This window comes from Ovis canadensis, chromosome X (genome assembly GCF_042477335.2).
Source record: "Ovis canadensis isolate MfBH-ARS-UI-01 breed Bighorn chromosome X, ARS-UI_OviCan_v2, whole genome shotgun sequence".
Taxonomy (NCBI): Eukaryota; Metazoa; Chordata; class Mammalia; order Artiodactyla; family Bovidae; genus Ovis; species Ovis canadensis.
In genome coordinates this window covers 131,975,897-131,996,837 of record NC_091727.1, presented here as the reverse complement: position 1 = coordinate 131,996,837, position 20,941 = coordinate 131,975,897, and the positions used below count along the sequence as shown (strand labels likewise).

The window sequence follows — 20,941 nt, the reverse complement described above, 5'->3', positions numbered from 1 at the left end:
TGATCTCATGGTTATGGGTCAAGAGCAGAATGTCTCAATCTCTTGGTTCCTTGTAAAAATACATGTGAATTTGGTGTTTGACTCTTTCAATGTGTTCCGGCAACACTGAACGCCCTTACTGGAACCTTGATCATCCATTTACTACTATTTGTTCTGCTTACTCCCTCTGTACATTCTTCCTTGAAAACTATCCCTATCTGTTCACACATACCCCAATCTTTTGTATTACTAAAGGCCCAAGTCAGACAGTACCACTTGTTTGGAAACCTAGATCTCGTGTTCTCTTGGTCACCTTTCCCTGTTTCACTTTTCTGTCACCTTCAGTTTTGCATTGTAGTTATCTGGAACTGTGTCTGACCTTCCTACTAGTCTGTGAGCCCCTGGAAAACAGAATCTATATTAGATTCATTTAGGAGTTCCCCACAACTCCAAGATGGATGTTTTGTTCATCTTTAGGGACTGCAGAGAGGACACCTGAGCCTGGACATGCTAATGAAGATCATACACCTAATTTGTAGCAGAGCTAGGGCCAGAACCCAGGTTTCCTAATTTACAGCTTGATGTTCTCTACTAGATGAAGAAGGAAAAGCGGGGAGAGGAAAAGAGGGATGAAGTAGTATGCTTCATGAGCACAAACCTTTGTATCTGTTTCATTCACTGCTGCAACCCCACTGCGTAGAACAGTGCCTGGCACATAGTGCACACTCAAAAAATATTTATTGAAATAATAACTGATTGGGGGTCAATAGGCATTCAGGTACAGGGATGATGTACAATGACCTTAGGGGGCATAGGTATTGTTTACTTATCACAAGTTCTTATCTCATGTGTTGTCCTGATGCAAGAAAGAATAAACAGAAAGCCCCCAAAACCCAGCTGTTCCTGCACTGGTATTTTCCCACTGCTCTCTTGTACCACTTATCTTCCCCTAGTAGCAATTCTAAAGACTGTCAGTCAGCTCCCACTGAGCTCTTTCATCAGTGTTCTGATAAAGGAAAAATATGATGTACTGGACACAAAATGTCTTCATTTTATGTAAAAACCTTCTTGGGAAAGTTAGTATTTCTTTAAAAGAAAAAAAAAGGCATAGCTCATTACTAATGGCTGCCTTTTATTGGCCTTGCTAGGGATATCCCAATGGGACAATGTGGCTGGAGTCTAGAATTGCCCAAGAGGTCCTGCTCTCTCAGTAGAGATGACCCCAGGTAATGGAGGCCATAGTTGTGGCTGAAAGACAAGAAAGAGGATGGATAAAACCACATACCTTTTAGTCCCCTGTACTCGCTGGCCTGTGGTCATCATCCTGGTAACTCTACCTCAGATCTCACTAAGAAAATCACCTGCTGTCCCCTCCCAATCTGACTTCTTCCTCCTTGTCTTTGCTTATTGTGTTCTGAAAAAGGTATCTTTTCCTTAGCTCTATTCCAATCTTTCTTCTTCTTAATTCTCACCCCCAGGCGAAAGTGATTTTGTACAAATTTATATAGGAAAATCATCTCCTTCTCTGTGATACCTGAAAGTACAGTTTCTAAGATTTAAAAATCTAAGGCAGGTATTTCCCTGGTGGTCCAGTGGCTAAGACTCCATGCTTCCAATGCAGAGGGCCTGGGTCTGATCCCTGGTCAGGAAACTATTAAAAGATAGCACATGCCACAACCAAGAGTTCATATGCCACAACTAAAGATCCTGTGTGCCACAGCTAAGACCCAGCACAGCCAAATAAATGAATTAATTAAAATAAAAATTTAAAGTGACTGAAATCCGGGGCAGAGGGAGTGGGACTAGGAAACACAGTTTGGCCTCAGTCTAGTCCAAAGCGACATGGTTTATAAGAACCCTCGATATGAGGAGTTAAGGGTGCTTGCTCAGATGAATAGCACACCCTCTGGGGGAAGACTGCCTGTTTTGCAGTTTGGGGTCCATGCTCTGTAGGCTTTGGTGACTCTGGGCAAGTTATTCAACCTGTCTGTGCTGTAGTTCTCTGATCTGTGAGATAGAGATGTGTTAGGGGGATTTGCAGAGTTAATATAGGTGAAGCGCTTAGGATGGTGCCTGGCAAACAGTAAGTGCTAGTTATTTTTGAATATTAGAGTATAGTTGATTTGCAATGTTGTGTTGATTTTAGGTGTACAGCAAAGTGATTCAGTTACACATATACATATATCCACTCTTTTTCAGATTCTTTTTCCATATAGCTTATTACAGAATATTGAGTAGGGTTCCCTGTGCTATACAGGAGGTCCTTGTTGATTATCTATTTTATATATATTTTATACAGCAGTGTGTATATGTTAATGCCGAACTCCTGATTTATCCCTCCCCAACCTTTCTCCTCTGGTAACCATGTTTTTGAAGTCTGTGACTCGGTTTTGTTTTGAGTTGTTTGTTTGTTTTGTTTTGGCCACACTGTGTGGCATGCAGGACCTTAGTTCCCTGACTCGGGATCAAACCTGTGCCCCCTGCAGTGGAAGCACAGAGTCCTCACCACTAGACCACCAGGGAATTCTCCTGTTTCTGTTCTGAAATAAGTTCATTTGTATCATTTTTTTAGATTCTACTGATTAGTGATGTCATATGATATTTGTCTTTCTCTTTCTGATGTATTTCACTTAGTATGTTAATCTATAGATTCATCCATGTTTAAACAGTAAGTACTGTTTAAATGTTAGGTGTTATATCTGTCATTATTATTATTATCAAAGTTATTAAAACAGACTTTTGTCTGTATGTGCCATCAGGAGCTTAAGGGAAGATGTAAGTGGCACCCCACATGTAATAAATAAGTGTTGAAAGTGTTGTGTAGCTCAGTCGTGTCCAACTCTGTGATCCCATGGACTGTAGCCCACAGGCTTCTCTGTCCATGGGATTTTCCAGGCAAGAATACTGGAGTGTGCTGCCATTTCCTTCTCCAGGGGATCTTCCCCACTCAGGGTTCGAACCCAGGTCTCCTGCATTGCAGGCAGATAGGTGTTAGAGAAGCCAAAAATGCTGAACAGACCTAAAGAATTAAGAAATTCTATCTAAGGGTGTTTTCAGGAGTATTAATCTTTTACTAAAAACAAATCTGTTACAAGCCATTGCTTGTAATTTTGGAGTTATTCAAGATACAGTTGCCTAATCTAAGATTGGGAAGATTGATACCTGTGTTTTTCTCTAGTTTTATAATTTAATCTCTTACATTTGGCCTTTGATCAGCTTGGAGTTACTTTTTACATACAGGCTTCCCTGGTGGCTCCGAGGTTAAAGCGTCTGCCTCCAATGCAGGAGACCTGGCTTTGATCCCTGGGTCAGGAAGATCCCCTGGAGAAGGAAATGGCAACCCACTCCAGTATTCTTGCCTGGAGAATCCCATGGACGGAGGAGCCTGGTAGGCTACAGTCCACAGGGTTGCAAAGAGTCGGACACGACTGAGCAACTTCACTTTCTTTCACTTTCACTTTCTTTACATACAACATGAAGTGGGAGTTCAACTTCATTCTTTTTTTTTTATTCGTTTCATATATGATATTATACATGTTTCAATGCCATTCTCCCAAATCATCCCACCCTCTCCCTCTCCCACAGAGTCCAAAAGACTATTCTATACATCTGTGTCTCTTTTGCTGTCTCACATACAGGGTTATCGTTACCACCTTTCTAAATTCCATATATATGCATTAGTATACTGTATTGGTGTTTTTCTTTCTGGCTTACTTCACTCTGTATAATAGGCTCCAGTTTCATCCACCTCATTAGAAGTGATTCAAATATATTCTTTTTAATGGCTGCGTAACTTCATTCTTTTACATGTTAATATCTAGTTGTTCCAGCACCATCTGTTGAAAAGGCTATTCTTTCTTGAGTGATCTTGGCACCCTTGTTGAAAATCAATTCCTGTAAAAGTCTGAGTTTATTTCTGGAATCTCAGTTCTATTTCTCTGGTCTCTCTGTTTAACCTCCCCCAGTACCAGTCTTAATTACTATAACTTTGGGGTATTTTTTGAAATCATGAACTGTGAGTCATCTTCTTTTTATTTTTCCAAGATTGCTTTGGTTGTTCTGGACCCTTTGAATTTTCATGTGATTTTAGGATCATCTCATCCGTTTCTGCAAGACAGCTAGAATTTTGATAGGGATTTCAGTGAATCTGTAGAAAAATTTATGGACTATTGCAGTATTCTTGCCTGGAAAATCCCATGGATGAAGGAGCCTGGTGGTCCATGGGGTCGCAAAGAGTTGGACACGACTGAGCGACTTCACTTTCACTTTTCACATTCATGCATTGGAGAAGGCAATGGCAACCCACTCCACTGTTCTTGCCTTGAGAATCCCAGGGACGGGGGAGTAGCCTGGTGGGCTGCCGTCTATGGGGTTGCACAGAGTCGGACATGACTGAAGCGACTTAGCAGCAGCAGCCATGTTAACAATGTTAAGTCTTCTGATCAGTGGTCACAGGATTCTTTATATTTGGGGTCACAAAGAGTCAGGCATGACTGAGCAACTTTCCCTTTCATACTTTCATACATAGACAAGTCTTGCACATCTTTTGTTAAGTTGAAAGTGCTCTGGTAAAGTGCTCTGGTAAAGTGCTCTGGTAAAGTGAAAGTGAAAGTGTTAATTACTCAGTCGTGTCTGACTCTTTGGGACCCTGTGGACTATAGTCCACTAGGCTCCTCTATCCATGGGTCTCTCTAGGCAAGAATATTGGAGTGGGTTGCTATTCCGTTCTCCAGGGGATAGTCCCAACCCAGGTTTTAAACACAGGTGGCTGAGACAGTAAAGTGTCTGTCTACAATGTGAGAGACCTGGGTTTGATCCCTGGGTTGGGAAGATTCCCTGGAGAAGGAAATGGCAACACACTCCAGTACTTCTTGCCTTGAAAATCCCATGGACGGAGGAGCTTGGTGCAGGCTACTATCCATGGGGTCGCAAAGAGTCGGGCACGACTGATTGACTTCACTATCCTCCTATGTAGGCAGATTCTTTACCATCTGAGCCACCAGGGAATCCCCCCAGTGCTCTGGTAAGCAGTTCACAATTCTGTCTTAGCTTTCACTTTGTGTTTTCACAGACTCAAGGTTAGCCAGAGGTGAGAAATGGGAGCCTTCTATGTCTTTCTTTGGCAGGTACACAGCCCTTGACATGTGTGACTTTTATTTTTTTTTTTTTATTTTTTTTTTTTTAATTTTTAGTTTTTTATTTTTTAAATTTTAAAATCTTTAATTCTTACATGCATTCCCAAACATGAACCCCCCTCCCACCTCCCTCCCCAGAACATCTGGGTCATGTGTGACTTTTAGATCCTTAGGAATGTATTGTGGCGTTTCAAAGACCTCTGTGGATATCTCATTCCCCAAATCTCAAGTTTTTTAATCAGTCTCTCATTTTCCCACCAGGTGGTGCTAGTGAAAAGAACACGCCTGCTAATGCAGGAGGCATAAGAGACGTGGGTTCAATCCCTGGGTCAGGAAGATTCCCTGGAGGAGGGCATGGCAGCCCACTCCAGTGTTCTTGCCTGGATAATCCCCTGGACAGAGGAGTATGGTCCATAGTGTTGCAAAGAGTCGGACACAACTGAAGTGACTTAGCACATTTATCTCAACAGGTATCATGGTTTAGGCAGCTGTGATGTTAAACAATTTTCACTGAAACTGTTTGGGAAATGCCCCCGTAGATGGGGCTTTTCCCACTATCTCATGTCCTGCTGAGTCATGTTAAATAACTGCAAGCCATGGGAAGGAGGCTTTTTCATTGGGAGCTGACAGATCAAATAGTGATAGTGCTCTGAGGTTGGGAGTTTTTCAGGCTGTTTTGAAACAGTAAAGCATCTGCCTGCAATGCAGGAGACTTAGGTTCGACCCCTGGGTCAGGAAGATCCCCTGGAGAAGGAAACAGCAAACCACTGCAGTATTCTTGCCTGGAAAAGCCCATGGATGGAGGAGCCTGGTAGGTTACAGTCCTTGGGGTCACAAAGAGTCTGACATGACTAAGCGACTTCACTTCACTTCACTCACCCTGCCCCCACCAGTGACTGTTAGGCTACTGGCTTTCATGGCCTTTTACCATGGGTGTGAGACTGCTGATTTTCAAGACTACCACTGGTCAAGAGAGAGGGGGATTGAAATAGGGCAAGTTAAAAGGCCTCTAATATCAGTGTTCTTAACAAGACTCAGTAGTTTTCTTGAACAAATGCTCCTCAGATTGGTGTCTGCAAACTTTTGAATCATTTCCAGAGTTCCAAAAACGTTCTCATTGCTGTTTTGCAAAAGTGGATTTCAAGAGGTTCCTACCATGCCATTCTGAAAGCTCCTACTCATAGATTTTTATTCTCTTTAGGTTACAATTGGATCTCCATCTAAGGAAGTGTTAGTCACTCAGTTATGTCCAACTGTTTGCAACCCCATGGACTGTAGCCCACCAGGCCCCTCTGTCCATGGGATTTCCCAGGCAAGAATTCTGGAGTGGGTTAGCATTTCTTTCTCCAAGGGCTCTTCCTGACCCAGGGATTGAACCTGGGTCTCTTGCATTGCAGGCATATTCTTTACCATCTGAGTCACTAGGAAAGCCCTATCTCCATCTAAAATAACAATCTTATGTGGATGTTTGCATCAGAACTTCTTAGCAGTAGACAAGATTTGGATGAACAATGACAATGCTGAAGATGGCCTCTTCCTGTGTCTTGAGAACTCTAAAAGTCTGTTCTGGGCTGAGGCTGAGCTGTGATCATGAGCAGGCCAGTGGGTGAAAACTATGGGTAGCCAGAGGAGCTAATGTTGTCTTTTCTCCAACTAAGTTGTTTCATTCTATGCTCATAGGCACCTGAAAACCTGGAGGTATATTTGAGCCAAACTTCTCCACAGAAGGGCCACTAATTCCTCTTTACTGTTCTCCATATTCTCCAGAAAGTTTATTGGACATGAACCATTCCTTTAGAAGGAATTTGGGAGAGAATGATGTTAAAGGGCCTGGGGGTGGGGAAACAAATGCTTATTGAATGAATCAATGAGTAGTGGGCTGGAGAAATCAGGGAAGGCTTCCTGCAGGAGGCATGGGTTTGATCTTATCCTGCAAGAATTGGTGCATGTTGGTTAGTTGAAAAAAATGTGTGGTGAGTAGGAAAGCAGTTTAAATTTAATGCAACCAACTGAAATATCTAATTAATTCTGCTCACTGAGCCACTGTAGGAATATACCTCAGGCTTACCCCTGGGGGAAAGCCAGTGACTAGGCAATGATAAAAAAAAAAAAAGAGGGAAGCAGTATGTCCTAGTGGTTAGGAATTCAGTTACTGATGTTAGACTGCTTAAGTTCAAGTCCCAGGCTTTCTGCTTATGTGCTTATTAGCTATGTGATCCTGGACAATTTAATCTCTCTGGCCCTATTATCTGTATCTGTGACATAGGAATACCTTCCTGCCTCACAGGTTTGGTGAGAAGATTAAATGGGATAATGCATTAATAATGCAAAGTACAGTGCCTTTACTGCTCAGCAAAGGGCAGCAATATATTTTTTTCTTACAGTTTTGAGATATAATTACAATAAATTTAAGGTATACAGTATGATATGATTAATGTATATCATGAAGTGATTATCACAATGTTTAGTGAACATCATCTCATATAGTTACAGAACTAAATTTAAAAAAAACAATTTTCCTTGTGATGAGAAAATTTAGGATTTACTCTCTTAACTTTGATATGTAACATACAGCAGTATTAATTGTATTTATCATGTTGTACATATATCCCTAAGGCAGGCAGATTTTTAAAAATATTTATTTGGCTGTACTAGGTCTTATTAATAGTTGCAGTACTCAAGATCTTCAGTCTTTGTTGTGGCATGAAGGATCTTTCGATTGCATCATGTGGGAGCTTTAGTTTTGGAATGAGAACTCTTAGTTGTGGCATGTGGGATCTAGTTCCCTGACTAGGGCTCAAACCCTGCCTTGGGAGCATGAAGTCTTAGCCACTGGACTACCAGGGAAGCCTGGAAGGTGAGTTTTTAAATTCTGTTTACACATTTAACTGTTTAAATACTGAATTAGTTTTGTTCACTTTTGTGTCTCCCATGCCTTAAACAGATTTGTTGGGTGAATGAATGCCTGCTGGTAAACTGAACCTAATACAGCAAGAAGTGCTGTAACAGAGATTGAATACAAGGCACTTTTCAGTACATGAGGGATAGGGTATGTTATGCTTAACTCTGAGCAGTTCAGGGAACATTTGATTGAGAGGGCTGTTCCCTTCTAGAATTTTCAGTGCAGTCAGATCTATGAGAGTCAACTGCATCCCGAACTAGGTAAAGCGATGCTGTGCAGCCACCAGGTGGCACTATTACACAGGGATTCAACCTGCTGCTGCTGCTGCTGCTAAGTGGCTTCAGTCCTGTCCGACTCTGTGCGACCCCGTAGACGGCAGCCCGCCAGGCTCCCCCGTCCCTGGGATTCTCCAGACAAGAATACTGGAGTGGGTTCCCATTGCCTTCTCCAATGCATGAAAGTGAAAAGTGAAAATGAAGTCGCTCAGTCGTGTCCGACTCTTCGCGACCCCATGGACTGCAGCCCACCAGGCTCCTCCATCCATGGGATTTTCCAGGCAAGAGTACTGGAGTGGGGTGCCATTGTCTTCTCCCATTCAACCAACAGAGGAGCCCTTTCCAGCCAAGAGTTCATGTTTCTGTCTGACGCAGTTTTTCTCTCCTCTCCACAGAAACTCAAGCTATGACTTCTTCCGTCTTGTTCTGCTGGTTTTGGAGCACTGCCATTCCTACCCAAGGCTCAGTTCGGTTCAGTCACTCAGTCGTGTCCGATTGTTTGCAACCCCACAGACTGCAGTGCACCAGGCTTCCCTGTCCATCACCAACTCCCTGAGCTTGCTCAAACTCATGTCCAAACCCAAGGCTACTTGGGAGCCATCTGATGCTTAAGCTACTCTGTCTTTATCAGGCGAGAGAAGAGAGAGAGACAATGCTGAGTATATTTCCAGTTCTTTGCGTTTTGGACTTCTGACTCCCACACCATTGCCTTGTTTCTCCTGCTCTGCCCTGGATGAAACTAAAAGTAAGGGGAGAAACAAAGCTACCCTTTTTTGAAACATCAGGCACTATATCAGAAATGTTATATAGTCACATTGTTGACTGGCAACAGAACCTTGAGAGATTAATTTTGTCATTTATTTTGTCCGTTATCTTGCTTCAGCAGTTTTTAACATAGGCTCTGCCAGTCTTATTTCTGCTATACCCCCCACCCAACACCACTGAATTATTTTCAGGCAAATCCCAGATGATTTTTCATTGCATAATTTTATTTTAAAATGCTTTCTTACATTTCTATTTAAAAAAGGGCTTTTAAACATCACAGTATCATTATAAGGCTTTTAAAAACCTCAAGAAATAATACCCTAATATTATCAAATATATACCTTCTGTTCAAATTTACCTAGATGTCTCATTTTAAAAACTGTATTTGGTTAATTCAAATCAGGATTCCAACAGAGTTCATACATTTAATTCATTTGATATATGAGCTATGAGCCAAACTGAGGATTAAGAGATAATCTGTTGAGTATTCAAAAACAATTCTCTATTGAATCAGACCTGGTACCAGTTGTTGGGGATGCAAAGATAAGAAACACCCAAGTCTCTGCTTCAAGGAACTTGGTCTTATGCTCCTATGATGCTCTGTGACTATATCTGTCACAAGACTTAGTATTTTATTGGTGTGTGGTTTTTTCTCTCATACCAGATACGTGGCAGAAGGCAGGGACCAGTTTGTGGTCAACATTGTATTCTTAATACCAAGCATAGTCCTTGGTACCTAGTAGGTGTTTAACAACTATGGGGAAAGGAATAATTTCATCAGAGTGGGCAGGGGGAACCAGTGAAGAGTTTCAAGCAGGGAAGCAGCGTGTTAAGACTGTCACTGTAGGTTGGTGGCACATGTCATCATTGGGATTGAAGGCATGAGAGACTGGAGGCAGAGAAGGGACCTTTGCTGGAGAGCCAGACTAAAGCAATGGTGGTAAGTATGGAGAAGAGAAGACAGACTAGAGAGTTACTGGGGATGTGAGTTTGGGTGTACTTGGTAATTTGTTAGATGTAGAGAATGAGTGTTTCTGGCTTTGATGATGGTGGTGCCACAAATAGATTCAGAGCAAAGAGGAGAAGTGAGTTTGGGGTGGAAGATGAGTTCCATTTTGGAGATGCTAAGTTGTGCCTGTGTGATCTTCAGTAGAATGTGGGAGATCAGAGCCCAGGTCAGAGGTCAGGAGAGAAGATCAGGGGCACACAGCATGAAGGTAGAGCTTGAAAGCCTGATGGTGGATGCCCTCACTGGCAAGGGGACCTGCAGGGAGTGGACTCCGGAGGGAACTCTGCCACTTACCAAGGGAATGGAGAATGAGAAGCCCATGAGAAGGATGAAAAAGGACCAGCCAGGGAGATTGGAAGAAAATCAGGAGAGTGTGTGGTGCCACAGAAGCCAAAAGAGGAAAACGTTGAGGAGAGAGGGAGTGGGAGTGGTTGACACTCTTGAGGTAGGTCAAGAGGTGGTGGCAGAAGACAGCTCAGTGCTGTGGCCAGAGTGTGGTCAGTCGTGAAGCAGTGGCAGGTGGTGGGCATACAAAGGCCAGGTGGTCCCTCATCTAAAAGGGCCTTGGTCACCCACCTATGGAGTTAAGCCTTCATTCTGTAGATAATGGAGAGTCAAGAGGTTTCAAAAAAGAGTGACCTGGTCAGATTGGAGTGTTCCAGAAAAATCAGGCTGAGGCAGGATGCTGCAGAGGATGTTGTGGAGGAATAGGATAGGATCTTTAGCAGGTAAAATTGGCAGGCACTGAAAATGGCAGCTAACACTCATTGAGCTAACACTCATATGAGCCAGGCACTACTCTCAGTGGTTATATGAATTATCTCACATCATTCTCACAACCCATTTATGGGCTACATAATGTTGTTGACCTCATTTTGTGCCTGAGGAAGCTGAGGTAGAGAGAGAAAACAATTTGCAGGTGGTCAGAGAGCTGGTAAAGGAGGAGCCTAGATTCAAGTCCCGGTGGTTGGTTCTAATCCACTCTAACGTGTTTCACTGCATGCCACTCTTAACTTCTAGATTTTGTTTGCCTTGATTAGATGTGAGGAGTGAGGGGGTTAGGATTAGATTCAGCTATGAGCTCTCAGACATCCAAAATAAGAACAGATTAAACAGAGTAGAGGGTTTCTGTGGTGGCTCAGTGGTAAAGAATCTGCCTGCCAAACAGGAGACGTGAGTTTGATCCCTGGGTCAGGAAGATCCCCTGGAGAAGGAAAGATTCTTCCTTCAGCACATACTCCAATATTCTTGACTGGGAAATCTCATGGACAGAGGAGCCTGGTGGGCTACAGTTCATGGAGTTGCAAAGAGTTGGACACGACTGAGCAACTAAACAACAAACAGGACAGAAATTCATTTCTCTTTCATTAAAGAAAGAAAACCTAAAAGGCTTAATGGCCAGTCATCTCCACAATGTGGCACTTGACTCTGTGGCACAGGATAGAGCTCCAGCCAGCATGTTCATGCTGTAAGCAGCAAGATGCCACGTGGAGGGAAAGAAAGAACAGATACTGGGGACAACTAGCAGTCTGCTACAAGAGACATTCCAGAATTCTGCCATGGGTGATTGCAAGGAGGATGGGGTTACCAGCAGTGGAGGTAGAGAATACAGGAAACCTGTTAGGCCTTTAATATTTTTGTTTGCCCAAGGTCTTTCCCCTCCCTTGGAAGCAAAACCCTCTGGTCTAGGGGAGTACTGCTCCTCTCCTGTCCAGCAATGCCCGTTTTAGTTTGGGCTTCCAATCCAAGTACCCTATCATCTCCCTAGTCACAATTGATCTGATGGGTTGATATACAGGCATGAGATCTAAATCAGAACAATCTGAATCCTTCTTTTCACCAACTTAAATGGGGGAAATGCTGTGTCCCACTTTGTGGGACAGCTTGTAGATGTGTGGCCAGAAACTGTTGGTGGCCCTTTTATAACTACAAAGAAGAAGCGTGTCTGAGAGAATGCAGTCAGCGTGCAGAAGGAACTGTGCATTCCTATTGGTGTTCAAGTCTCTGGTCTTGTCCTTGAGACCCATCTACAATCTTGCCCTTAGAGACTTCTGATAAATTCCCTCTTGTGCTCAAGCTAAAGCTGCATTTCTGTCAACTTGCAATCAGTAAAATCCTGATTAAAGCTGTGTTCTAAAAGTTAACTCTCGAATCAGTGTAGATATGCTTAAGGTGTGTGTGTGTATTTGGGGGTGGTGGTCATAGTAAATAGCCACCAGAAGCAGGAAGATAATTTATGAGGCTGTTTTAATAGTCTACACGAGGAACAATGAGAATCTGAACTAAGGTGATATCAGTGGGCACTGTAGCTTCTGGCTGGGTTCGCCATGTCTCTTCTAGACCTTGAATCAGTTGCGCATATCTGCATATTGATCATCTCTACCTGGATGGATGGTGTCACCAACCACTGGTTGGATGGCATCACTGACTCAATGGACATAAGCTTGAGCAAGTTCTGGGGGTTGGTGATGGACAGGGAAGCCTGGCATGCTGTATGTAGTCCATGGGGTTGCAAAGAGACACGACTGAACTGAACTGGATCTGGATGGAATGTAACATGTTCCTCTTCATTATGAGAAAATTTTCCTCTATGTCTTTTGTTCTTCAGTTGCTGACTTGTGACCTACTCTTTGTGACACCATGGACTGCAGCATGCCAGGCTTCCCTGTACTTCACTATCTCCCAGAGTTTGCGCAAACTCATGTCCATTGAATCAGTGATGCCATCCAACTGTCTCATCCTCTGTCGTTCCCTTCTCCTCCTGCCCTCAATGTTTCCCAGCATCAGAGTCTTTTCCAGTGAGTTAGCTCTTCACATCAGGTGGCCAAAGTATTGGAGCTTCAGCTTCAGCATCAGTCCTTCCAATGAATATCCAGGGTTGCTTTCTTTTAGGATTGACTGGTTTGATCTCCTTGCAGTCCGAGGGGTTCTCAAGAGCCCTCTAAAACCACAGTTCAAAAGGATAAATTCTTCAGCACTCAGCCTTCTTTATGATCCATCTCCATCCATACATGACTACTGGAAAAACCATAGCTTTGACAATACAGACCTTGTCGGCAAAGTCGTGTATCTACTTTTTAATACGCTGTCTGTTTTTCATAGCTTTTCTTCCAAGGAGCAAGCATCTTTTAATTTCATGGCTGTAGTCACCATCTGTAGTGATTTGGGAGCCCAGGAAGAAAATAGTCTGTCTCTGTTTTGATTTTTCCCCATCCATTTGCCATGAAATGAGGGAACCAGATGCCATAATCTTCATTTTTTGAATGTTGAGCTTTAAGCCAGCTTTTTACTCTCCTCTTCCACCTTCATCAAGAGGCTCTTTAGTTCCTCTTCACTTTCTGCCATTAGGGTGGTGTCATGTGCATATCTGAGGTTATTGATGTTTCTCCCGACAATCTTTATTCCAGCTTGTGCTTCATCCAGCCCAGCATTTTGCATGATGCCCTCTGCATAGAAGTTAAATAAGCAGGGTGACAGTATACAGCCGTGACATACTCATTTCCCAATTTTAAACCAATCTGTTGTTCCATGTCCAGTTCTAACTGTTGCTTCTTGTCCTCCATACAGGTTTCTCAGGAGGCAGGTAAGGTGGTCTGTATTCCCATCTCTTTAAGAATTTTCCATAGTATGTTGTGATCCACAAAGTCAAAGGCTTTAGCATAGCCAATGATACAGAAGTAGATATTTTTATGGAATTCCCTTGCTTTTTATATGATCCAGTGGATGTTGGCAATTTGATCTCTGGTTCTTCTGCCTTTTCTAAATCCAGCTTGTACTCTGGAAGTTCTCAGTTCATGTACTGCTGAAGTGTAGCTTGGAGGATTTTGAGCATTACCTTGCTAGCATGTGAAATGAGTGCAGTTATGCAGTAGTTTGAGTATTCTTTGGCATTGCCCTTCTTTGGGGTTGGAATGAAAACTGACCTTTTCCAGTCCTGTGGCCACTCATGAGTTTTCCAAATTTGCTGGCATATTGAGTGTAGCACTTTCACAGCATCATCTTTTAGGATTTGAAATAGCTCAGCTGGAATTACATCACTTCCACTAGCTCTGTTCATAGTAAAAGCATCCTAAGTCTTCACACTCCAGGATGTCTGGCTCTAGGTGAGTGATCAAGCCATCGTGGTTATCTGGGTTACTAAGACCGTTTTTGTACAGTTCTTCTATATATTCTTGCTACCTCTTCTTAATATTTTCTGCTTCATTCAGGTCCATATGGTTTCTGTCCTTTATTGTACCCATCTTTGCATGAATGGTATCTCTAATTTTCTTGAACAGATCTCTAGTCTTTTCCATTCTATTGTTTTCCTTTACTTCTTTGCATTGTCATTTAATAAGGCTTTCTCATCTCTCCTTGCTGTTCTTTGGAATTCTGCATTCAGATGCGTATATCTTTTCTTTTTGCATTTGCCTTTCACTTCTTTTTTCAGCTATTTGAAAGGCCTCCTCTGACAACCATTTAGCCTTTTTGCATTTCTTTTTCTTGGGGATGGTTTTGATCACCACCTCCTATACAGTGTTACAAACCTCCATCTATAGTTCTTCAGGTACTCTGTCTATCAGATCTAATCCCTTGAATCTGTTTGTCCTTGGACATATGTGTAATATCTGCTTAAAAACTCCTCTGCCTTAATTCTAACATCTAGATCTCTAGGGGCTGGTTTTCACTGATTATCTTTCTTTCTTCAGTATGGGTCACATTTATCTGTTTCCAATATGCTCAGTCATTTGAATTTCTTGGAGGACATGTTGTACAGAATCTGGATTCCATTGTGTCCCTCGGAAGAGTATTGATTTTTTTGTTTTAGCAGGTAGTTAACTTGACAGAACTCAGATTCTATACTCAATTAACCCTGCAGTAAGTAGCAGCCAAAATTTCTATTTAGTTCTTTTAGTTTGAACTGGTGGGAAACTGCCCTGTGAGCGCATGGCCAAGTTTGAGGAACCTGTGGGACATTCAGTCTGAGTACCTATAAGTCTGGATTAGTGGAGAGAGAGCTGGGATGGAGATGTATAATGCAGAATCTCTGGTGGCTAAGTGATAGATGAGTCCATGGGTGTAGATGATATAACCAGATAACAGAGTAAGAAAACAATTGATAACAAGGCCCAGGAGTTAAAGGAAAACCGTTAAGAAATGAGTCACTTTAGGAGACTAAGAAACAGCCAGAAAAATTCAAGGCACACAAGGAGAGGTGGTATACGAAAAACAGGGGAGGAGAATTTCACGAATGAGTTAGTGGTCGGTAGATTCCAGTTCAGCAGAAAAAGCAAGCAAAGCAAGTACTAAGCAGGCATTGGATTTAACAACTAAGAGGTCTCTTCACCTCAGGGATTGCAGTTTCAGTAGCATGGGGCATTGCTACATTGCAGTTTGAGGAGTGTGAGTGTGTGGTAGACTTCATCCTATGTTCCCTGTTAACAGTTCCTCTCAGTAATCATAGCCCTGTCTAGTCACCTGGTCTTGAGCCTGGTGAGCTCTGTATATAAGTTTAACTGATGGAATGCAAGAAGTGATGCTGCCTGACTTACAAGGTTAGGTCATAAGAAACTTTACCACTTTCACTTTGGTCTTTTAGGGCTATGAGCCTTCATCACCCTGTTAGAGAGACCACATGGAGAGATTGTGAGACAACATGGACAGAGCATGAAGCCTAGCTGCACCCAGGATTCCAGAAATCTCTACCAAGGCATCAGCCATAAAGGAAACCATCCTGGCTCAACCAGACCAACTTAGCCACCAGCTGGACATCACTAGGTGACTCCAGTAGATGCCATGTGGAGCCGGAAGATTGTCCAGTAAGACTTGCTCAAATTTCTCATCCACCCAACCATGACAATAATAGAATGCTTGGGGTGGTTTATTAAACAGCAGTGTATAACTGGAACATTGGACATTGAATCCCTGATAGGTCAGTTGGTAAAGAATCTGCCTGCAATGCAGGTGATCCTGGTTTGATTCTTGGGTCAGGAAGATCCACTGCAGGAGGGATAGGATACCCACTCCAGTATTCTTGGGCTTCCCTTGTAGCTCAGCTGGTAAAAAATCCACCTGCAGTTGGGGAGATCTGGGTTCTATCCCTGGGTTGGGAAGATTCCCTGGAGAAGGAAATGGCCACCCACTCCAGTATGCTGGCCTGAAGAATTCCATGGACTGTATAGAAGATTCCATGTCTGTCTCAAAGAGTCAGACATGACTGAGCGACTTTCACTTCACTTCATTTGGGCATTGAAATAATAAAGATTGTAAATGCATGTTATACTTCCAGTACGCTTGGAAAGGGAAAGACCAGATGGCAGCTAGAAGGTCTCATAAGATTGTGGGCAGATTTTTTTTTTTAAGGTGGTAGATATTTGAGAATGTTTGCATGTTTTGGTGGAAGGAGCTAGGAGATTGAGGAAGTTGAAGATACAGAAGAGAGGGGAGATGATTGATCTGTGAGATTTTGAGAAGGGCAGAGATGAGATCCAAAACTCAAGTAGAGGAGCTGATGTTAGGCATAAGGGTAGTGGGGCACTTTAGTCTCTAAAATAAGAGATGTCTTCCCTCTTCTGGATGTTTAAAAATGTCAGGCTTTCTTATTACTGAAATTAAGAGAATATATGAAGGTTAGTTAGACAGTAATGGCTCTCCCAAGCATTTTATGACTGTGGCACTTTCTTTGGCTTATTCACTTAACCCAGACCAGGAAATGACTAGAATTTCCATCCTTAGTTCTATTTTCCCTGTTAACTAAGAGTTTATTCTGTCTAATGAGAATGTTGTGAGCAGAAATAGGTATTGGGCTTGAGGATGGTAATGAAGATTTAGAAGAGCTGTTTTGAGAAGTGAGAGCGGGAACTGACTAAAATTTTGTGGATTTTGTGCCTGGTGGATTTCCATGCATTATTGGATTGAAAACCACAAAAATGAGAGAGCACTGATCATTATACCTATGATATTTTCTTTAAGGATACACACACTGCAGCCCGCTAGGCACCTTTGTCCATTGGATTCTCCAGGCAAGAATACTGGAGTGGATTGCCATGCCCTCCTCCAAGGAATCTTCCCTACCCAGGAATTGAACTTGAATCTCCTGTGTCCCCTGCGTTGGCAGGCAGTCTTTATCACTGAGCCATCTGGGAAGCCTGATATTTTAAAGTCATGGCATAATGAGAAAAGACTATCCTTGCATGGATTCAGAGCTGATGTCTTAGGTCAAGGTTTGGTGAGAGTATTGGTCAGAGAGGTTAAAGTGATTGATTATAAGATATAAAATAAAAAATAAGGAAATGATAACCCATACTGGGAGAAAAATAAAGGGATCAAGGAGGTCTTGATAAGCTTGAAGAATTAGTACAGTGTGAATAAGAGAGAGAATGAGGTGAAGAGACAGAAGTAGACTAAACTGTTTCAAGGATAAAGAATTCTAGGTGATCACAATGCTCAGGGTATGAACATGGAAGAAAGTCGTTGGAGGCAGACAAGAAAATCAAGAGAGTGAGAGGTCAGGGTACTGCATGAGTGAAAACATGGAACTTGAGAAATTACTTTAGGTAATGGAAAAACTTGAGAGTGGAAAAGAAAACATTAATTGGGATGCCATATCCCTCAGTGAAGGTAAGGGAGTGAACAGAGTTCAGAAGCTGACATAATAAGAAGACTGTGATGTGGTTTACAGAGAAAAATGCATGTATTAGATAAGTTTCCTTCAGGCATGAGCTATGGTGATGTTGGCTGTCAGTTCAATTTCTTGATTTAACAATAAGGTAAATCAAGAAAAGGGAAGAGGAAATTTGCTGACCTATATGTGACACCATCCAGAAATCACGAAAATACTATCTGTTGTGTGTAATGAACCTATGGAAAAGATGGATAACTAGCTAAATTTGTGGATTTGTAAGATGGCAACCAAACTTTACAAAGCATAATAAATAACATTATTTTGAGTCTGAGAGCCAAAGATATTTAAGATCTTGTTACTCAGGTCAGGAAAATGTTAGACCCTTCTCAGTATGATAAAGGAATAGTGCATATATAATTCATTATTTTAAGAACTATAAAATGAGATGTCTTTAAACAGAAATACAAATGTACCTATGGCTAATTCTTGTTCATGATTGACAGTAAACCACAAAATTCTGTAAAGCAATTATCCTTCAATTTAAATAAATAAAATGGCAAAAAAGATTATATGTTGATTGGTTGATGAGAATGTGACCAGGGGTTTGCAGGAACGTCACCCTGTATGTACACTAGGAGCAGTGGCTCAGTATTTGCTAGTTCACTGTTCAAGGTAATTCTACTGGATATAACTACCCCATATAATGAGAACTGATGTGTGTGTGTGTGTTGAAGTATTTTAATGCAAATCTCAGACATCCTAACATTTCCTTTGTAAATATTTCAGTGTGTTTCTCCAGCACAGTGATTTTCCAAGTGTGGTCTGAGGACCCTGGAGACACCTGACACCTGAAATCCATTCAAAGTGCCTAGGAGCTCCTCCTTTTTCCCACTACATATCTCCATAAGGTTAAATTTTGTTCATATATGTCAACCAAAATAACCACAACCATACCACAGTGATGAAGCAAGTAAGAGTCTAGCTGTCTTATATTAAGGCAAACATTACAGAGCTTTTCAAAAATGAAAACATTTCTAAATTATTTTTTATTTTGGAAAATAGTTATTTTAATAAAATGTAGTTTATATTAACATGTAGTGGATTTGTTATTTTAATGAATTAATATTTTTAGATATTTTCAGTTTTTATTTTGAATATAGTAAATATTAGTAGATCTATAACCTACATAAGTAAAAGTCTTTAGAGTCCAAGAAAATAGTGAAAGTGAAAGTGAAGTCTCTCAGTCGTGTCTGACTCTGCGACCCCATGGACTGTAGCCTACCAGGCTCCTCTGTCCATGGGATTTTCCAGGCAATAGTCCTGGAGTGGATTGCCATTTCCTTCTCCAAGAAAATAGTAGTGATCTCTTTTTACTCTGTTCACATTTTAAACTATATTATAAAAAAAGCTGTCAGAATTTTTAAAAAGAAGCACTAGTGTACTTCCTTTGAACACGTTTGCAAAACTTGCCAGAAGGAAGAGGAAGTTTTAAACTACTCCAGCTATGCATGAAAAGGAACTAGCATGGAATGATTCTAGTAATTAAAGTCACCAAGGCTACTTTCAACTCTGGAAATCCCACAACAACTTTTTAAAAAACCATTTTTGTTTTTAAATAATTATGGCCTCACAGGAAGTTGTAAAAGCAGTGCTTAGAGATCCATGTGCTCGTCATCAGATTTCCCCAATGATGGTATCTTCAGTTCAGTTCAGTTCAGTCGCTCAGTCATGTCTGACTCTTTGCAACCCCATGAATCACAGCACGCCAGGCCTCCCTGTCCATCACCAACTCCCGGAGTTCACTCAGACTCACGTCCATCGAGTCTGTGATGCCATCCAGCCATCTCATCCTCTGTCGTCCCCTTCTCCTCCTGCCCCCAATCCCTCCCAGCATCAGAGTCTTTTCCAATGAGTCAACTCTTCACATGAGGTGGCCAAAGTACTGGAGTTTCAGCTTTAGCATCATTCCTTCCAAGGAAATCATGTAACTGTAAAATGTCAAGTCCAGGAAATTGATATTGGTACAATATTGTTAATTAGATTATAGACCTTATTCAGTTGTCGTCACTTTTTACATTCTTTCATTTTTGTGCGTGCATGTAGCTCTATACAGTTTTACCCCATGTATAGATTTGTATAACCACCACCACAGTCAATATATAAAACTGTTCATTTATCTCAGTTATTCCCTCATGGCTCAGACGGTAAAGAATTTGCCTGCAATCTAGGAGACCCAGGTAAGATCCCTGGATCAGGAAGATACCCTGGAGAAGGGAATGACAACCCACTTCAGCCTGGAGAATTTCATGGCAGAGGAGCCTGGCAGGCTACAGTCCATGGGGTCTCAAAGGGTCAAATAGGACTGAGTGACTAACACTTTCAGTTATCTCAAAAGTGCTCCCTTGTGCTACCCCTTTATATTCTCAGCCCCCAGCTCCATCCTTATACCCTGGCAACAATTAATCTCTTCTCAATCTCTATAGTTTGGCATTTATATAAGTGGAATCCTATAATATGTAACCTTTGAGGATTAACTTTTTTCACTGAGTGAAATGCCCTTGGAGGTCCATCCTAGTCCCTATATTAATAGTTTGCTCCTTTTTATTGCTGAGTAGTATTCCACTGGATGGATATACCAGAGTTTATTTATCCAGTTGCTAATTGAAGGACATTTGGGTTGTTCCCTGCTTTTGCTATTATGAATAAAGCTGCTCTGATTATTCATATACAGGATTTTTAATCTTTAATTTTAATTGGAAGGTAATTACTTTACAATATTATGATGGTTTCTGCCATACATCAACATGAATCAGCCATAGCTATGTATATGTCCCCTCCCTCTTTAACCTCTTTCCCACCTCCCTCCCCACCCCACCCCTCTAGGTTGTCACAGAGCACCTGATTTAAGCTCCCTGCATCATACAGCAAAATCCCACTGGCTATTTTACATATGGTAATGTATATGTTTCAGTGCTACTTTCTCAAATCATCCCCCTTCTCTCTCCCTCACTGTGTCCAAAAGTCTGTTCTCTATGTCTGCATCTCCACTGCTGCCCTGTAGATAGGTTTATCCGTACCATATTTCTAGATTTCATATATATGTATTAATACATGATATTTGTCTTTCTCCTCCTTACTTACTTCACTTTGCATAATAGGTTCTAGGTTCATCCACCTCATTAGAACTGACTCAAGTGTGTTCCTTTTTATAGCTGAGTAATATTGCATCGTGTATATGCACCACAGCTTCTTCTCATTTCTCTGGGATAGATG

The 20,941-nt window shown here is 41.7% G+C and overlaps 1 protein-coding gene across 5 annotated transcripts in view; it reads left to right on the top strand.

Moving 5' to 3' along the window:
- The window catches only part of SLC25A53 (solute carrier family 25 member 53), a 57,588-nt gene that overhangs the window by 7,208 nt on the left and 29,439 nt on the right, over positions 1-20,941 (top strand). The window contains exons 2-4 of one of the 5 annotated variants that reach the window (XM_070291000.1): positions 8,687-9,036; positions 15,644-15,863; positions 20,552-20,621. The exons of 1 other annotated variant lie outside the window; for it this stretch is intronic. In XM_070291000.1, coding sequence (XP_070147101.1) covers positions 15,836-15,863; positions 20,552-20,621 — 98 coding nt within the window. In that variant the 5' untranslated portion in view covers positions 8,687-9,036; positions 15,644-15,835. The remainder of the gene's footprint in view (positions 1-8,686; positions 9,037-15,643; positions 15,864-20,551; positions 20,622-20,941) is intronic. 3 more of the 5 variants (XM_070290999.1, XM_070291002.1, XM_070291001.1) reach the window with 3 other exon arrangements.